Genomic DNA, 19,940 nt, shown 5'->3' with positions numbered 1-19,940 from the left:
AGAGTGTAACTAGGGCTTATATTGCAAGCCTCCCTGAAAATCGCCCAAAAATCAGGTTATGGCATGGGTTATTTTAGGTAGGTCTTATTTTTGGAGAAACACAGTATGCACTTCTGTCTTGTTGCACTTATGTCGTGATGCACTCGCAAGTAGTATACTCACATCCTGCTTGTCAGAAGAGGTGATTGGATCCTCTTTAAGCTGTTTATGACATGCATCATACCTGTATAATTATAACAGCAGTATTTAAATAACACTGCAGACTGCTAAAAAAAAATGACTGACTGGAAGCAAAAGGGAAGCCTTTCTGTTTGCTTCCCAAATGTTTTAAACCTCACTGAAATCAATGGGGAAAAAACTGATCCTTTTCTTTTCAGTTTCTCTCCTCTAAAAACAAAGCAGAGAGACGGAAACCCTAAATTGAGCCCTAACATAGGTGTGAAAGCAGCAGAAAATACAGAATATTTGGGGAATAGATTATAATAATGACATAAAACTATGAAAATAAAATATTATACATTTACAACCCTCTCCCGTCAATTTTTGCTATAAAACTATCCCTGAAGCAATTCCTATATAAAAAGTAACCATTATTCTATGCTGTAGAGCGTCTAGGACTACAAGAAAAATAGACTATAATTTTAAAAAGTACAATTTTTTTAATGTCTTATATCTAGAAAAGCAAACTCTAGATGCATTAACATGATAAATAGCTATACTCGTGAAAAAAAACACATTTATAGAAACATCAAGTGATTAGAGCTAGTTAATGAATGCATATATCAGTTTTATATTACATGTAGCTACAGACTAATACAATATAGTCCATTAAAAACAGATATTTCCCACCTGTAAATTATATCCTAGGCAGATTCTGGCATCAATACATGAGGGTTTCAGGTGAAGGGCCTTCACGAAGTCCTCCTGGGCACATTTAATGCCCTCTACATGCCCATATTCCATGTATGCATTTCCACGGCCAATGTAGCCCTCAGGAATCAGAGGATTTATTTGCAACACTTGGCTAAATGCCCGCACTGCTTCTGCATACTGCTGTAACCTGACAAAGGGAAAGTGTATGGATCTCTACACCTTAACACATAGAAGGAAATATAATAGTTCTTCAACATACAATATTAATTGGTTCTGGCACGACCGTTGTATGTTGAAATTATTATATGTTGAAACCATAACTATATGGAAAAGTAGTAATTTGTTCTGAAGACACCAAAACGTCACCCAGAAGTATTATAAAATGGGGTGTAAAGAAAAGTACAGGGGTTTTCCAGGCTATTTCTATTGATGACCTATGCTCAGGATTAGAGATGAGCGAGCGTACTCGCTAAGGCAAACTACTCGAGCGAGTAGTGCCTTATGCGAGTACCTGCCCGCTCGTCTCAAAAGATTCGGGTGCTGGCGGGGGTCGGGGAGTGGGGAGGAACGGGGAGGGGTGGGGGATATCTCTCTCTCACTCTCTCCCCTCCGCCACTCACCGCTCTCCCCTGCAGGCACCCGAATCTTTTGAGATGACCGGGCAGGTACTCGCGTAAGGCACTACTCGCTCGAGTAGCTTGCCTTAGCGAGTACGCTCGCTCATCTCTACTCAGGATATGTCATCAATAGTTGATTGGCTGGGGTCCTTCACTTGCGATACCGATCTATCAGCTGTTTAGCGCCAAAGCAATGTAATGAGCGGAAGTAGATCACACTAGCCCCTGTATAGTGGGCGGTGCTGGTAAGTTATGTCAAAGCACCCCTTAAAATCAACACACAGTTCATCTGAAAAATATAATGTATCCTTTCCTGCTATCCAGTGGAGCAACTCATCCTGGAACAGCTAAAGAGCAGTATGGCTCATGTACTACCACACTGTACTGTAGAGAGGTGCTATTAGACAGCCAGTCAGTGCATGCACTTCAGTAATATGGGAATTTGATCAGTCAATTCCCATTCTGATGGGTTGGAGTTTCAAATAAAGTGCTGGTGTGGCAGATTCGGACTCTCTGAGGCATTCTATGTTGAGTCTGGATTCATGGAACAATGGCTCAGGAAAAACCATTGTATCTTGAAAATATTGTATCATGAGGCCGTTGTAACTCGCAGTACAATTAAAATGAATTAACCTTTTTTCTGCCAATGTTCCAATATTGGAACAGTGGATTCACACAGTTGCTGCCTTGCTTTGGATTTGACAGGGAAAAGGTTAATATGTTCTTCTACACTTTTTTTCTAAGTACTTTCGCAGCAAATACTCACTTTTTTTTCTGTCAATATTTGCTCAATAAACATAGAGTAGCATTAATATTACTATACAATTCTCTTTCTCTTCAAGTCTTTAAAAAATTGAGTCTGTCCAGCAAGGACGTAGACATGGAACCTTGTAAGTCAGCAATTGACACAGAATTTTTGGACTATCTGATAACACTTGGGATTGTTGATTTTCTGTCTTTTGTAGAAGTATTACTGGTGTTAGGGCATGATTTATATTCAGCAATAGAAGCAACTTAGCAAAGAGAGCAGCAAAGGTATACTACTGCATAAAAAAATCAATTATGTATATAACAGCGCCTTAAGAAATCCACAATACTGACAGGCTAAAAAAACATCAAACTAACCAGTTAAATAATATTCAATATATCCAGGTATACACAAAATTTAAAAATGCTAGCAGATGCCTATGTTATTTGATATTAAAATGACAGACACTGAGCATCTGAGGGTCATTTATATGCAGAATGGGAAATTACCAATTAACCGGGAAAAAAAAGGCATAACAGGGCCGAAAATGGTAGAGGATTACATTACCTTTAATTCAATATTCAAGTTCACCTAATGTCAGTGCTCAGGCACTAGGCACAATTGGATATCCCCACCAGACCTCCTTCTTAGGTTAACCTTCTACCCTCAGTTAACCCAGCCAGGCTTTGCAATTGACATAGTCAGTTTAAGCAAGTGCATCCAACAGAAAGTCAAGGCAGTATCTCAGCCCCCAAGCCTGGCATTACTATGCCTACATTTCCCTCTATTCCAAAACCCAATCCCAACGTTGCACAGCAATGCCCTGTATAAAATCAATGTCTGTGCAACAATCCTAGTGAATTCAGAAACAAGATGTATTATAGGCAGCGACATGCAATTGTAGCGACATATGTAAATTAGACTAGCTAACCATTACTAGAAAACAATTTACAATGCTATAACTTTCTAACTCTCATCATCCAACTTGTAGCATTGAATAAGTACCTGTGATGACAGTTCCCTATAACCTGATGGATCTTCACATCGCCCGGAGTTTTCATAGCCACAGCTTTAAAATCCTGTTAAAATATCACCCATGTAATAAATACCAGTTTAAAGAGCCTCAAATACATAGGCAAACCTAAAGTGTGTCAATATTAAAGTTTTTAGTTGTTAAAAATGGCACAGAATTTACCAGATATGCACTAAATCGGCTCAACCATATATATGGCAATTTGGTAGCAGTCCTATATGTTGGAGCATGCTCACTTAAAAACTTGAAAATGTTGGAAAATTCATCAAATACTGTTACACTACATGTGTAATAGCATTGACTGCATAGTGACTTCTGGGTTGTGATGCATATGCAGGTTTCATTCGGCCCTTGGCAGCCAAGGGCTTCCCTTCTGCTATTTAGCTGCTGGACTGGCTGAAATGATTGATAACTTAGACAGTCAGTAACTTTATTAATTTGATTTGCCTACTGGGCTGCCTGGGATGATTGTCAGCTCAGCCAATTAGGTACTTTCTAGTGTTATTAATGCCACCTCCTCTGAACACAGTATTTGCTATGCTGTACCAGAGATCTCCGACTGAAGTTCCTAGTAGATTAGAGCTTTTTTTCTTAGGGTTTTAGTCAGCTTTGTATCTTAGATTAGTCAGCTTATTAGATTCAGTGTACTTGATGCAGTAATCTCAGTCTCCGGTCTCTCTTCCGCCGTGGGGGTCGCCATTTTTGAGGCAGGTGCTCCGCTTGAAGAACTGGTCTGGTTTGAGTGGTTCTGGCCATTTAGGCTGTGAAATGCTTCATATTTTTGTATACTTAGTTCTGCTATATTACTTTGTCTTGTAGACCCATATTACCACTCACTGGTTACACGTCATCTTTGAATCCTACATTTGTGCAAACTAGTAGTGTCAGACGTGACAGTAGGTCTGGTCTTACTCAGCATTGATTGCACATACTTGTTACACCTCCAAAATGAAATATATAACTTTGACGCTCCTGCTAACTCCATTTCTCCCTCTGTATCTACTAGTAGCCTATCATTTCTACTATTTTTTTTTATATTTTATAAAATATTTACTAGTAATTAGTACTATAGTTACACTCTTATTATCAGTGAAGATGTCTGGCACACTCATGTGTATAACAAGTATCTAGAGAGCAATGTACATCTGACCAAAAAAGCAGACTATATGTGACTAGACTAATAAATTTCTTGCATGTTTAATGGACGATGTATGATTTGATACCTCTAGTGCATTGGCGTAGTCATGCAGTTCAAGGTACAGTAATCCACGATTCACAAGAACCTTAACATCTACTTCCTTCCACCCTCCAAGGATCAGAACAATACCATAATCCTTCAGTGCCTGCAAAATTATACAGAAAGTGTAAAACACATTACAGTATTCCATACTGTACCTCATCAAAAAACATAAAATAAGCTCATTTATTGAAGTATTCAAAACATTTTTGGAGCTTTAGTGGATAATGGGCTTACTGAAAGGGGTTTTATAATTACTATAAACATTTTTCCAACAGCTAGGCCCATTATAAAATTAAAAAAAATAGAAAATGCTCAACCCTTCTCGAAACCCTGAAGCGGAGTCGAATGGCTCACACTGTCCCAGCGTCGGTTTCCAAGTAGAAGCACGTGACCGCTGCGGCCAATCAAAGGCCACATCATCACAGTCGGCGCTCCTTGCATCAGCGCTCATATCCTAGGCACCATGATGCCAGAAGTTCAGGGACATGACGCTGTGGCCTCTAATTGGCCGCAGTGGTTACTTGCTTCTGCCCGGCAATCTGCCCATAAGCCAGCGCCGGAACAGTGTTAGTCCTCCACTTCCTTTGTTCCGTCTTGGCGTTCCAGAGACAAACCTCACTTGACAACAGGCAGTGGTCAGCAAATAAAAGGGAGACTTCTAGTGACCGGCACTTTAGAGGGTTTTTTCAGCACAAAAGCATGATTTTAGGTAAAAAAAAAAAAAAAAAAGGATTTAGATTTTTGGTGGTTATGACATTGGCTATAATATTAACACAAGTAGTCTCAAAGTGCAGTGATCATTAAAAGGAAAATTCCAATGAGGGACGTTTATGGCATAATTATGCAGTTGTCTATATCTACCACTAATTCCCATTGCGAATGTATACCAACATATGCAGGTCAAATGTATGCCAAAAGGAAATTATATTGGTGGATATTTGGTGTCTATGGGGATATAAACACAGTAGATGTTAAGAAGTGCTTCTCGAATAAATACACATGAAAGACATTATAGCCTACCAACCAAATGAGTGAGCGTTTCGTGGACAATCTAGAAAGTTCTAAATATGGGCAGAGGATATTAAGTCATTGAGGAAAACTGTGGTTGTAAGGCACTCCAGCGAACCAGCTAAAATGGCTTTATCTTCTCAAGCTAGCCAAAGCCACATCATGTGAAGCTTTATATCTGCTTCCTATACTGTTATTGTAGCTCCTATATCATTGTAAATGAGTGTCTTCATACTTCCTGCAGCTGCTGCTCAAACACCTATTTTAGTCCTCCTGAGGCTGCTTCCCATCAAATATGCCTTTGCTTGCTTAACAGCTCTATAATCCAGGCCCTTATTCATCATTTCCCACCTCTTCATAAATCTTCATCTGATGGTAGCACACTCCTCTGTTGTAATACACAAGAGAGCAAGACGGATCCAACTCTGTGGCTTTCGTTAAATCTTGAATTGCCAATTTATACGCCTGGAATGAACAAAATATCGATTATATCTTGTATAATGATAGTCTACACAGTTGTACCTCTGGTGAAATAGGTCACTGTACTCTAAAGGATTTTTTGAATGAAAAACAATTGTATATGTAAATACTGGATACGGAGTTAATAGATTCTGTGCAGAACGACTGATTGCACAATTTTATTTTTTTTGGGGGGGGGGGGGGGTGAAAATAGTCCAAATGGCATCCCATTTAGCAGTTACCAAGCCAGCCAGCTATAAGCCTGGAGTAAATATGACACCATTTCAAATATGGGCTAAAAAAATGAAAAGTCAGGGGCGTGGCTAGACATGGGAGAGTGAGGACGCACACCTCAGAGTTCCGCTGCCACTTACCCATCAGTCGACCGGGAAAACTGCCGAGAGACACAGCCACAGATGATGACAACGGTGGGGAAACGCTGGACAGAACAGCCACAGACCCTTGGCTCCCCGCTGAGCAGATTCCTGCAGGGGACGGGAACTGGAGGCACAGGCAGGAGACTCTCCAACATGGCGCAGAGCGCGCACAAGACCCCAGCGGCGCGCTCCTCCGCAGACTCTTCACCCCTACCTCCGGACAGAGAGGAGTCTCCACTAGTAGAAGGAGCCGTAAAACAAAAGGGGAAGCCAGCGGAGCGCCGCAACAGAGAAGTGGGCGCCCCACACCAGCGATCTAGGAGTGCAGGGAAGAGCACCTACAGCATGGCGCCGGAACCAGGTGCAGAGCCCGCGCAGGGACCACGTGCAGAGCCAGCAGCTCACAGTCGGCACCCCAATGAACCAGAAGACACCCCTGCCAACAAGACGCCGACAAGGAACAAGCGGCTCACTTCCCCGCAGCCCTACAATACCGAAGCTCAAGCTACAGGGAGACAACTTGCCGGTTCAGAGCTGGAGAACAGAGAGATGCTGGGACAGCTGCTGACCGAGACCGCAGACAGTCCACCTCGGAGGGGACCTCACGCACAGGACATGGTCAGTAAAAGGACAGTAACAAACAACCGAGGGTCCCCCATGACACCCCCTGCCCACTTAACCCCTTCCCTAAAGGACAAAGAGCCACAAAAAAACCCAGACAGAGCCATGTCCCTAACAACACAGTCAGTCAGGAGGCAAACCATGACACATACTGGGAGGACATGGCAAACACGGAGGAAGTGAGGCTGGAGGGTACAATAACCCCACTTATACTCTCTGCAACCCCTAAAGGTGCACACTCAGAGACCAACCATGCGGTCCCAAACACCCGCGCCACACAACATCCCGACACGACGGCAGCAGCCTATCTAACAGCACCACCAGCAGATGACTCCCAAACGTTACAGGCACTATGGATCATGATCCGTGCTCTACCTACTAAAGCAGACCTAGAGACGCATCTGCAGCGCATGGAAGAAAAACATGATAGGGCTATCGCCACAGTTAGTCAGTACAGGCCCTCACAGAACGGGTTACGGCCCTAGAAGAGAAACCTGAGACCTTATCTACGGACTTTCAACAGCTCTCAACTATCGTCAAATTCAACGGAACAGAGATCTCCATTCTACCTGACATCTCAAGACTGACCCTCAACTGTAGGAGGCAGATCCGCCCGCTATTAAAGGCCGCACGTCAAGCAGAAGCGACCTACAAGTGAGGCCACCCATTCCATCTGATCCTCAGAAAGCGGGGTCTCCTATACACAGTCAGAACACTGGCGGACCTTGAGGGAGCATTTAAGTTTCTTGAAGTCCCGGCAGTCCCAGTCCCGGACTGGACAGAATCCATGGACACCACCTCAACAAGCCTTTAAACCACAATCCCTCCCAGAACGAGCCCCTCTAAGTACAAGGAAAAAGAATGCGGTCTCCTATCTCCTGACCAGGGCCTTACGAGAAGGATAAGGGGGAAAAAAATGTTCCCCCCCACTAGACTCGCTCTACAAGAAGGTCGCACACGACCCATCCATCCCCCCCCCCCCCCCCCCCCTCAGCTTGCTGGACAGAGCCGATCCATCTCACCCTCGGCAAGTTTCCCACAATACGAACTGCAATACAAGCAGTATACCGGAGTGACACACTGAAGAGCTACATAAAACCGCGAAAGGACCTAAAAACAGACTCTCTCCGATTTCCACGATCTAGCAACCAGCGGAGCCCGACCGCGGACCCTCCGACCCGGTGCACTTCCGCACACCCCACTTTAGGGTATCAGGGAATCGAGTTCCACCAACCCCCCCCCCCAGCGTCGGGGGAACAGGCGCCCTGATTAATAGTATAGCATAGCAGCTAGCCTAACAAGTAGCCTTAAGTTCTGACTGTTATTGTTTTTGCCCCCCCCCCCCCTAGTGTGTTATTTGTCTATCTCCAAAACCCCCTCCCTCCCAAATTTTTTTTTCTTTCTTCCCTCCTTCTCCCTCTATATCCCCTCTCCCCCCCCCCCAGCTCCCATCCACTCACGCCTCGCCCTTGCTCTCCTCCCCCATACCCACTTACATATTCCAACTTTCCAACCCTCAGCTCCGTGACTCACGATGTCGGCAGACCTAGCTAACCTCTCTATAACCTCAAATCAACGCACAGGGCCTGAACATCCCGGAGAAACGGTCCTCCATCCTCCATCTTCTATGGAAAAGGAAAGCACAAGTGGCCTTCGTCCAGGAGACCCACTTCCACACAAACGCATGTCCCAGATTCTCGGATGCCAGATATCCAAACGCCTACCACAGCACGAACGCAGACTCCAAATCCAAGGAGGTCTCGACCCCGGAGGTAGATACCTGTTCCTCAAAGGTAAGCTCGCTTGCACAGCGGTCACACTCACAGCAGTATACGCCCCCAACTCCAATCAGGTGACCTTCATTGAGGGAATCCTGGAGGAGCTGGAGGAATTCAAGGAGGGCACTCTGATACTCGGAGGAGACTTCAACACCACCCTAGACCCAAGGATAGATACATCCAGAGGGAGCGATAGCCTCTCCACAGCAGCACACCGTAGGATTAGAAGAACACTTTACAAATACCAAATGGTCGACGCCTGGAGAATCCTGCACCCCATGACTAAGGACTACACATTTTACTCCCAACCATACAACACATACTCCAGAATCGACTATTTCCTCCTCCAGCATTCGTCACTGCAGACGCTAGCCGAGGCATCCATAGACAATATCACACTCTCAGGCCACGCCCTGATCGCAATAAAACTAAAACTTCCCACCCTGCACAGAAGAGAGTGGCATTGGAGGCTTAATGAATCACTAGTCCAGGACCCGATAACATCAGAAGAACTACACAAAGCGCTAAAAGAATACTTTGAACAAAACGACACTCCTGAGGTAGACCCACTAACTGTCTGGGAGGCCCATAAATGCGTAATCCGAGGACGGTGTGTGGAGCTTGGCTCCCGCATCAAAAAAGAACGGGGCACACACCTAAAAGGGCTGCTAGACCAAATCCAAGCGCTAGAAGCAACACACAAAACCACCCAAGACAATACAAGAGGAGCTGAACTGCTCCAACTAAGAGAGAAAGTACGCGCATACTGTCTGGGACAAGCCAAGGGAAATATTGTAAAGTGCAGGCGACACTTTTATGAATTCGGCGACAAACCTAGCCGCGCGTTGGCTCGGGCACTACGCACCACAAGAGCCAAAACCTATGTCCCACACATCTACGCCCTCAATGGCCAGACGCTACACCTACCGCAACAAATAACAGAGGCATTCCGAGAGTACTATAAAACCCTCTACAACCTTACCTCACCACAGACAGAACAGGAAAAGACACGTAGGAGAGCCCTAATCAGAGATTACTTACATCAAGCCAATTCCAGCAAATTTACCCAAGAAGCGATTGACTCAATGGAAGAGCCAATATCCCCGACGGAATTAGCAAACGCGCTAACAGACTCTCAGACAGGGGAAGCGCCAGGCCCGGACGGTCTCACCTTAACCTATTACAAGAAATATGCAAAGACCCTCTCCCCCATATTCATAAAAGCCTTTAACTCCATAACATAAGGGAAAAAAATACCAAGGGACACGTTAACAGCACATATAACAGTCATCCATAAAGAGGAGAAAGACCCAGCGCAATGCCAGAGCTACCGCCCAATCTCCCTATTAAACACAGACCTGAAACGGTTTGCCAAAATCCTCGCGAACAGAATTTCCCCCTACTTGCAAACTACAATTCACAAAGATCAAGTAGGATTTGTCCCGCTAACAGAAGCGAGAGACAATACAACAAAAGCCATCAACTTAATGCATCTAGCAAGAAAAATGTCCTTACCGACATGCCTCTTATCTACAGACGCGAACAAGGCATTTGATAGAGTAGAGTGGGACTTCCTGTTCGCGACTATGGAACACATGGGAATAGGAACTAACATGTCACAATGGACCACAAGTCTGTACTCAGACCCAACGGCATCAGTCAGGGCAAACGGCCAGTTCTCAACACGATTTAGGATTTCAAACGGTACAAGACAAGGTTGCCCCCTATCCCCCTTGATATTAATTCTATGCCTAGAGCCCCTGCTAACACAGATTAGATCCAATCCAAACATCCAAACATCCAGGAGATACAGAACACAAGATCGCGGCATAAGCGGATGATCTTCTATTCTTTATCGCTAAGCCACGAATCTCACTACCAAACCTAATGATGAAAATAAATAAATACACTACTCTATCCAACTTCAAGATACTCTACCACAAATCAGCGGCATTGAACATCTCCCTTCCACAACACATGGTAGAGGAGCTAAAAGACCACTTTTCGTACTCATGGGCAAGAGACCACATACAATACCTGGGGATCCATTTAACACCAAATGTGGAAGATCTGTATGCAGCCAACTACCCAATATTACTAAGCAAGATCAGACAGGACCTTAATACATGGACGAAGAGTACTTTCTCCTGGTTTGGCAGAGGAGCAATCATTAAAATGAATGTCCTTCCCAGACTCATATACGTACTCCAGGCCCTTCCTATCCACATACTGAAACAATTTTTCAGGACGCTACAATCACAGATAACAACCTTTATCTGGGCGGGTAGGGCCCCGCGGATAGCTAGGAGCACTTTGTCCAGACCAAAAAGCGAGGGGGGAATAGGACTACCAGATTTCGGGAAATACCACAAGGCAGTCCACCTAGTGAGGATCATCGACTGGCGCAGTCACTCAGAGCTTAAACAGTGGATCACTATAGAACAGACTACATCTTCCATACCACTAATAGTCCTCCCCTGGATAGACAATCCAACCGCCACAGACCTCACACAACACCCTACTATCGGACCTACTCTGAAGGTATACACCAAAGTATCAAACAGAGCAGACATATTCCCCAGACCCTCACCTATGTTACCAATACTGAACAACCCAAGATTCCCACTGGGTTGTGAAAACAAGGTATTCCGGACCTGGTTCATTGTAGGCAAATATAGGGCAGAGCACTTCATACAAGACGGACAATGGCCCCCAATGGAAACGCTAAGAGGAAATGGGGACTCAGCTCCATTACCAATATGGCAGACACTACAGCTAAGACATTTCCTCCGTTCACTACCACACCCTAGTGAATTTAGGAAACACAAAACACAATTCGAACTCACATGTAGCGCAGTAGGCCCTTCCAGACATACACTATCTAGAATGTACAACATCCTCAACACACAGGCGGAGACATCAATACCAAAATACATAGTGAAATGGGAGGAGGAGCTAAGAATCCAACTAACCCCAGAAGACAGAAACAGAATATTCATCATGACACACTCCTCCTCAATCTCGACCAGAATACAAGAATCGGGATACAAGATACTCACCAGATGGTACAGAGTGCCCTCACACCTGCACAAACTATTCCCATCAGTCTCCCCAACATGCTGGAGATGCGGAATAGACCAAGGGACTATGCTGCACATATTCTGGGACTGCCCTGTGCTGGCGAGCTTCTGGTCAGAGGTTTGGCGGATCACCTCGAAATTCACCCAATACTCTCTACCAAAAACGCCATCCTTCTTCCTCCTACACCACTGCGATATACCACTAACGGTTTATAAAAAAATCGATGGTATGCTTCCTGGTGGGCGCGGCGAGATCATGCATTGCCAAGCTTTGGAGAAAACCAAACCCGCCTTCAATGGCGATGTGGTTTAACAAAATAGGATGGATTATGGAGATGGAGGACCTTTCCGCAACACTAAAGGGCACACAGGAAAAGTTTAGGAAAAAATGGTACCACTGGATAGAATTCCAAGACGCAGAAGAATACCGTTCGCTACTCAGTTCCCAACCTACCTGAACTAACTACAAGTTAACCAGCACATCTCACCCCCCTGCCCCCCTCTCACAATAACCTTTTTTTTTTTCTCTCTTTCTTCTCTACCACGCTTTCTTCTTCTCCTCCCCTCCCCCCCCCCCCGCATACATACCCCAAGTGTCTAACCCATATGTGTCCTGTAAGTCTATTAGTTAACGCAGTTAAAATAGTTCAATACAAAACAACACAATGGTACCTACATAGAGACGCCACAGATGACCACCCAAGAAGACTATAAGCCTGGTCTCATGTGCTCCAGATTTGACATATTTCGAAAAAGTAGCTTGACATATTCAGAATGTTGAAAATGACAAAATGATTGTTGATGTATATGTCTATGCAATAAAGAAAGAATTTATAAAAAATGAAAAGTCTCAGTATCAAAATTTTACATACTGGTAATTTTTTTTTAATGCAAAACCAGTGAGTCTTTATGAATGTGCCTCCTAACCTTCGCCCCTCCACCATGGATGGCAAAATTGCCTTGAGAAAAAATATACACGTATATAATGTTATTTTTATACTCCAAATATAATGGAAAGGGAGCGTTCTCAGTGTTTTGTTTTTTTTACTACTCACTGGATTTCCATCTGGGGAGTTCCATCACTGCTAAAGGCCCATTTAGACGCAACGATTATCGCTCAAAATTCGCTCAAAAGCCGTCCTTTCAGCGATAATCGTTGTGTGTAACTGCACTGACATCATGCAGTTTTCGTTAAGCCGTCGCTCATCATTGTCTTTCAGAGTGCGGAAAGACGAAGATGAGCCTTATCAGGGATTCACAGCGGGATACAGCTGATACTATTGTTTCAGCTGTATCCTGTCCCTGATGACAGGCGGAGTATGAAGAACAGAGCGGTCCAGCCCTGTTCTCCATACCCGGCATGGAGCGCTCGGCTGCATAACAGCTGGGCGCTCTGTGCAGAAAACATCTGGAAGCAGAAGGCAAGCGGGGACACCCCGCTTGTCTTCTGCATCCTCCGCTCCGAGTGCACGGCTGTATAACAGCTGGGCACTCGGAGCGGGGAACAGCTGGATGCAGATGACAAGTAGGGACACCCAGCTTGTCTTCTGCATCCTCTGCTCCGAGTGCTCAGCTGTATAACAGCTGGGCACTCGGAGCGGGGAACAGCTGGATGCAGAAGACAAGCAGGGACTTCCCGCTTGTCTTCTGCAATCTCCGCTGGCAGTGCAAGGTGATCGCTCATCTTGAGCGATCATCTTGCGCTGTGAACGACACAACGATTATCGCTCAAAAGTCGCTTGAGCAACATCTTTTGAGCGATAATCGTTGTGATGGACACCTCAGACAAATTCCTACAGCATAGTAAAAAATGCTGCGAGTATGCTCTGTGCCTCTGCAGTGTTTGTGTGGGCTGAGCTCACTTACACAGATGTCTGCTGCTAGTAACACTGCCTCCATGCTCCTGCTGTACTCAAACTCACTGGGTCGACTCCACACAACCTGGCCCGTGTGCTTGGCTTAGACTGGAGTTCCTTGCCTTCCTCTCTCCAACAGACCAATTGTGCCACCGAGACTCCTCAAGTCTTTGCCTCCACCTGATGCTTGGTAGCATGAGTGTTCGGGGGAGGACAGGAAGGTCTAGGGGACACATCTGCGGTGAGCCGGTCAACCCTTTCCCCCACTCCTTCATGCTGTGGCCTGGGCACAGAGAATCATCCTGTGCAGTGGAGTGCATGACGGGGGAGTGTGGAAAGGTCATTGATGACATGCCTGCCTAGGACTGGGCTGTGAGCCTTGTAGCAGCTGCTATGGTGGTAGTTTTGCCCCTGTTCAACATGTTAAGATAAGTTTTGGTGTCAATGTTTGTTTTCTCTTTCAATAGCTTTTGTGGTGAGACGATAACAGTGTTTTTTTCAATGGCCTAAAATTATTTGTCACTGAAAGATATCACAGTCAAGAAAAAGCCATGCAATATAACAAAACGTTTCCGGCTGTGCAACATAACTTACCACTTAGGGAGTTGTCTGCTTTACACAACATATTTGTTATATAGGCATATAGAGGTAAAAAGTTATTTTTTAAAAGACTTTATTTAACATTATCTTTGTCATGGAGCTATCACATGTGACCTTGCAGGGAGGCACTTCAGTAGATATATGTCCTTGCTACAAATGCTCTCAGGCTGTATGGCAGTTAAGAGTTGCAATCTTGACCTTGGCTTTAAAACAAAACAGTCGCATCTCTAGCTGCAATACAGAACACTCTTGAGATAGAGCCAGTTGAAGTGGGAACTCCAAACACCTGAAGCTTTCTCTGCCTCCTGTGTTTCTAAAGGCTCCGTCTTAGGCTAAATTGCAGGCGGAGTTGCAATCTTGGTCTTGTTTTAAAGCCAGCCCAGGCGAAGATCACAGTTCTAGCTATAACCTAGCCTGATGGAAAGCAAGTTGAAGTTTCCCCTATTCAGCCAGCGTGAAGGATGGAGCAGCAGGGGGATAGGCTGTAGGGAGAGGAATATATCTTACTGTCTCCCTGTTTAACAATAGAGAACCACAGTGGAAGGGTTAACATGGACCTTTGCTCTCAGTCACATATGGATGTCTTTTTTTCCAGAAAGGTGATGAAAAAATGAGCACCTCTGCTCCTAATTAGGCTATTTATTGACTCCATGACCCAGAGTGTTAGCAGCTTCCAGATTGCAGTGTGAAATAAGTCACACAAACACTCACACTACACACAAATATTAAAGTTTAAATGTATTATATTATCCATTCAGTCCATAACCAATTTCTAGTGTGAAATATGCTTACCACTTCTCTAGCTATACTCGTCACTACAGAGGAATGTCGAATGCATTTTTGACAGGTGAAAAAGATTTTCGCCATTCAGAAAAATACATTATTTATGGTGACAGTCAGTGGACGACAATCGCTTTTAACTAGCTCCACAAAAATTGATCAGTGCTTGGCCACTTTCAGATTAGCATAAATATGGGTCTTTTTTGTACTTGGATTACAGGCAACACCAGATCCTCTCACGGTTCATCAGAACCAAAGTTCTGGTGCTGTAATTTTCTCTAAATTTTATGCCAGTCTGAAAACATCTTAGTTAAGATATTACATTAGGTTTATAATTAGGCTATATAATACCCAATTTTATTTTCATGTGAAAATTGGTTGATGCATTTCTGTGGTTTTGGCATTTCTTTTACAAACGTGTATGTATGAACATCTTAGTTTGTTCACATGGAGAGCTGTGAAGCCAACCAGCAAGCATTTTTATACTTGCAGAAAATCAACAATCAGTCGAACAATTATCGGCTAATTCCTTTTACACAGCCCAATGATTAGGCATACATTTGTGTCCAGTAATCAGGCTGAGTAAGGTGGGTTCACACAGGGCGGAATTCCTGTGGAATTTCCGTGCGGAATGTCCGTATGGCAATTCGCCCGCAGCTCCTTCTCCTGGGATTAGCCAGCAAAGTGGAAGAGATTTTGTAAAAATCTTGTCCACATGCTGCAGCCAATCCATTGTGGCCAAGCCGCATGAAAACTGACATGGGGCACAGAATTCAATTCTGCAGCATGTAAATTCTTTTCTCGTTTCCACAAGTGCCTCTCTACTCTCTATGGGGAGAGAAAGCCACAGCGAAATGCCGCGGCCGCGCTTATTCTGCGGAAATCTCATGTTTCTTTGGTGTGGTCATTCCGCAAGAATTACGTCTCGTGTGACCCCAGCCTAAAAGGGCCTTAAGCCTTAGTATGATTAGGTCCCAACAATGCTTACATACTTATTTACATTATGATGATATCATAGTAATAACCGTATACGGCTTGTGGTTTTGGTTTTAGCAATTGTTGTAGAGATTTCCAAAAACAAAAAAAATTACAAAAGGTCTGTGCCGGAGAGAATTTTGGATAATACATTTGTATCAGTGCACTTGAGGGGGATTAGTTTGTAAATCATGCAGTAGCTTTGAGTAACAAAGTTTATGGTTTTGTAGATATTATCAGCAATATTATGGGGTCTTGTTTTCCTGTAATTTATGACATCACTGCTATTGAAAGTATGTAAATTTCACTTCATTAGAATAGAATCAGTAGATTGATCGTGGTACACAAGCCAGATTCATAAAATCATTTCTTAAAGAGGAGAGTCCATGGAATGAAAATCCCTTTTGAGTGATAATTACAGAGACAAGCTACAAGGCTTTTAGAGTAGTTAAAAGGATGTTCCGGCGTTCTGGCATCTCACCTTAATGTAGTACTTCAGTGCTCCTCTGTAAAGATAAGCTCTTACGCTGCGTGGTTGTACTTTGATTGCAGCATTGCAATTCATGATGGCTTTGGAATATCTCTTTCTAAATCCATAGAAAGCTGCTCGGCACAAGTAGGCCTGCATAAAAAACAAATCATTAGGGTAGGAAGTACAGGCTGAACAGGAACAGATGAGTCATCACATATTAGCAGGTGAACACAATGTATAGTAACCATTTAGAGAAATCAGTGGATAAACCCCACACACAACATATAGATACAAGATAAATACAGCCTGTCTGATACCAAAGAGGATGTGCTCCATTCCTATAACTGAATTGTGAGAAGAGCTCTTCACAAATGGACATTTCTAAAGCAAGAAAACATTCATCTTATATTTCTGACAAAGTCATCGGATAATACAATAGGAATAGTCGTGTGCATTTTAAATGTATCTTCTAAAGTAGATTATTATAGGGGTAATCTGAGGCATCTGAGACCCAATGCAAAATCTACAGAGCCAAGACAGGTGTCGTTTCTAGTTAAGGAGAGCACCCAAAAAGTTTGTGGAGACACCTAGAGGGTGAGCAGGTCAGGGTATGGCATTGTGTCTTACCAAGGAGAGCACCCACAAGGGGGTGTGAGAAGACAACTCTGAGGTGTATGAGGAGTCTTATATGGCCATGCATGCTCCTCTGGGTAATTTATGCAAATAAGAAATATGAAACAATACCTCTGTAGCACCACCTATTGGATTACAGCATTCCTTCAAATCAATGTCAGACCCTTTATACAGGTCCCAATCATTGTTATAAAGACCTGTATAAAGGGTCAAGCATTGATTTGAAGGAATGCTGCCATCCAATAGGTGGCGCTGCAAAGGTATTGCTTCATATTTCTACAGAACATTACTGCAGCCTTCAGCTGTAGCTGGTGGGTGGGATTTCATACACATGCAGTTACTGCAATGTGGAAAACCAGCATAAGGCTGCCTTCACAAATTGCAGCATGTCCTATCTATCTGTGAGATAGCCTATTGTTTTCAATGGGGCTGGCGGCAGCAGTGCCAGCCCCATTGAAAGCAATGGGAGAACTTTGTGATCCTGTGCCACGGCTGTGACAGCCGCGGCAGAGATTCCCTTCCTCTTCGAAGTGATATGAGGTTGTATTTACATAAAAACGCCTCGCATCCACGGTGAGTGTGATATCTGGCCGTTATTCACGAGCCGAGGTCGCACTTGCCATTGTGATGGAGCCCTAAGGATATATTCACATGGGCAGGGTTTTTTACAGTCCTGAAAAATGCATGATGGGCCAAATGATATCATTAAAGTGTCTGCACAATTATTTTATGGCTACTATGGTTATATGTAAAAACAAATTGATCGCAATCACATCAGACGAGTGCTATCCTTTTTTACTTTAATCACACCCATAGACTTGAATGGACGATTTTCACCTGAAAATCGCAACAACATAGGACATGCTGAGATTTTTATTGTTGCTCTAACTGTTCATCCAATTGAAAGGAAAAAAAAAAATCACATTTGAATAAAACCATTTCAGATATATGCTTTGTTTCCATCCTATTTCGGTCTAATTTTCTTGGTCGACAAGTCAGACATAAAAAGTGTTCGTGTGAATACTCTAATAGGGCGCATATTTATCTTTTGCTTTACACAACTAGACTCTTTATATAGGGCACAGAGCTTTTTGCACCTCCTGAGACTCCTAATATATGCACACATACATGAGATCATATATTATCACATATTGATCATTGTAGTTCTGTCCTATGCAGTTTAGAAGACGTTAACCTTGAAAAGAACCAGTAAACATGAAATGAAGGAACCTAAGATATTCTTAGCTTAAATCTATAGATTTTCACCTGGAGATGTTTTGGATTTATCTGCAGGGCTTTGTTGAAATCCTGCACACACTTTGATTGCTGGAGACGCATGCGGCACAGTCCACGCTGATAGTAAGCATCACCATAACCAGAACGATTCTTCACTGCACTGGTCAGAGCCTCAAAAGCCTGGAAAATATATATATACCGTATTCATTGCAACTGATCCCCTCATGGAGAAAATGTACATAAGTCTCTTTTACAACATACACATTAGGTGCACTAATGAACCAACAGTCATAACATGCGTTATGTGATAATATGAAAATAAGAGGGTACCACGTGCAATATATCACATGAACAAAAGCACGCAGTAAGAAACATTTACATATTCTGTGCAACTCATGAAGTTCTACAGCTTGCAGTTCCTCACATAACCTGATGGGTGGCTCAATTCTGCCACAGGTTACACAGCTCTGAGAATCACAATCACTAATGGCAAAAATGATTTCCATTTGCATTTCACTCTGCCATCATTCTGGCATCCCCATTATGGATGTTTCAGAGGCACTCTAGAAGCACTAGGCGTGCTCTCCGGCTGATGCTGTTTATAGAAGAACTCTGCCAGTGTGCCCGCATATACCGTACCATTCAGTCACCTGCAACACCATTTTGCATATATCATTCCAACAGACTAACGAAGCTACCATCATCATGTGTAATGCACTGCAGGAAAATACAATTAGTAAATTAATATACTAATTTTAAAATTAAAAAGCACTTTTTTGCTTATCAATAGGGCAAGTTATTTGGAGGGTTAAATTTTACTTATTTTTTTAGATCTATTTTAAAAATGTATTAAAAAAATGTTTTTTGATGCCAGGAATTCAAATCTGCTGTTATTTTCTGTATTACAAAACATTTAGCTCAGTAAATCAACACTTGAACAAAAGGAATAGTCGGTACTGGTGTATCTTGTCTCCACCATAAGTATGGGTGGAGACCTAGTGATGGGCTGTAGTCGCCCAGTGTACGCCCAGAAGTGACTGATTGGCTGGTTGTAGCAAGGTCCTAGTAGCCTGGGGACTGAGGTTTGCCTTTGCAGGGTTAGGGTTAGTTTATGTGTTAGGCGTACATTATTAGCGGTTTACACCTAATAATGTAAGGCTAACATTTAAACTAACCCTAACCCTGCATCCAAGGCAACCTGTCCCCAGCAGCCTACCATCATCTCGGCCGACAGCTCTTGTCCTGTCTGCTGCAGCGGCGGCAGAGGTAACCACAGCGTACATGCCTGTGCGGTGTGGAGAGGAGCGTGGACCATACTGACAGCGGTCCCGGCCGCAGGGGGACCAGTCACAGAGATGACAGTCTGGCGGGGAGAGGAGCAAGGAACCCCAATGACAGCGCTCTAGGCTGCAGCCGGCACAGGGGGAACGGGAGGCCACATTTGCAGCAGGCGACCGGGGGGACGGGAGTGGAGGTGGCAGTCTGCTGAAGAGAGCAGCAGGGAGCTGAGTGACAGCAGTCCCAGCTTGAGCAGTGGCTGCAGGCTGCACAGGA

The 19,940-nt window shown here is 43.9% G+C and overlaps 1 protein-coding gene across 5 annotated transcripts in view; it reads right to left on the bottom strand.

The window, feature by feature from the left end:
• Positions 1-19,940, bottom strand: part of TTC6 (tetratricopeptide repeat domain 6) — a 252,004-nt gene that overhangs the window by 73,778 nt on the left and 158,286 nt on the right. For all 5 annotated transcript variants that reach the window (XR_010793217.1, XM_066608455.1, XM_066608456.1 and 2 more), the window contains exons 23-28: positions 18,417-18,566; positions 16,527-16,667; positions 5,871-5,984; positions 4,495-4,614; positions 3,244-3,317; positions 850-1,060 (exon numbers count right to left, since the gene is read on the bottom strand). Coding sequence is in view for 4 of the 5 variants with exons in the window: in XM_066608455.1 (XP_066464552.1) it covers positions 850-1,060; positions 3,244-3,317; positions 4,495-4,614; positions 5,871-5,984; positions 16,527-16,667; positions 18,417-18,566 (810 nt within the window). In the remaining variant the exon portion in view is untranslated. The remainder of the gene's footprint in view (positions 1-849; positions 1,061-3,243; positions 3,318-4,494; positions 4,615-5,870; positions 5,985-16,526; positions 16,668-18,416; positions 18,567-19,940) is intronic.

Source organism: Eleutherodactylus coqui, chromosome 6 (assembly GCF_035609145.1).
Source record: "Eleutherodactylus coqui strain aEleCoq1 chromosome 6, aEleCoq1.hap1, whole genome shotgun sequence".
In the NCBI taxonomy this organism is placed as follows: domain Eukaryota; kingdom Metazoa; phylum Chordata; class Amphibia; order Anura; family Eleutherodactylidae; genus Eleutherodactylus; species Eleutherodactylus coqui.
The sequence above is the reverse complement of the archived record's forward strand: the minus strand, read 5'-3'. Positions and strand labels throughout refer to the sequence as shown.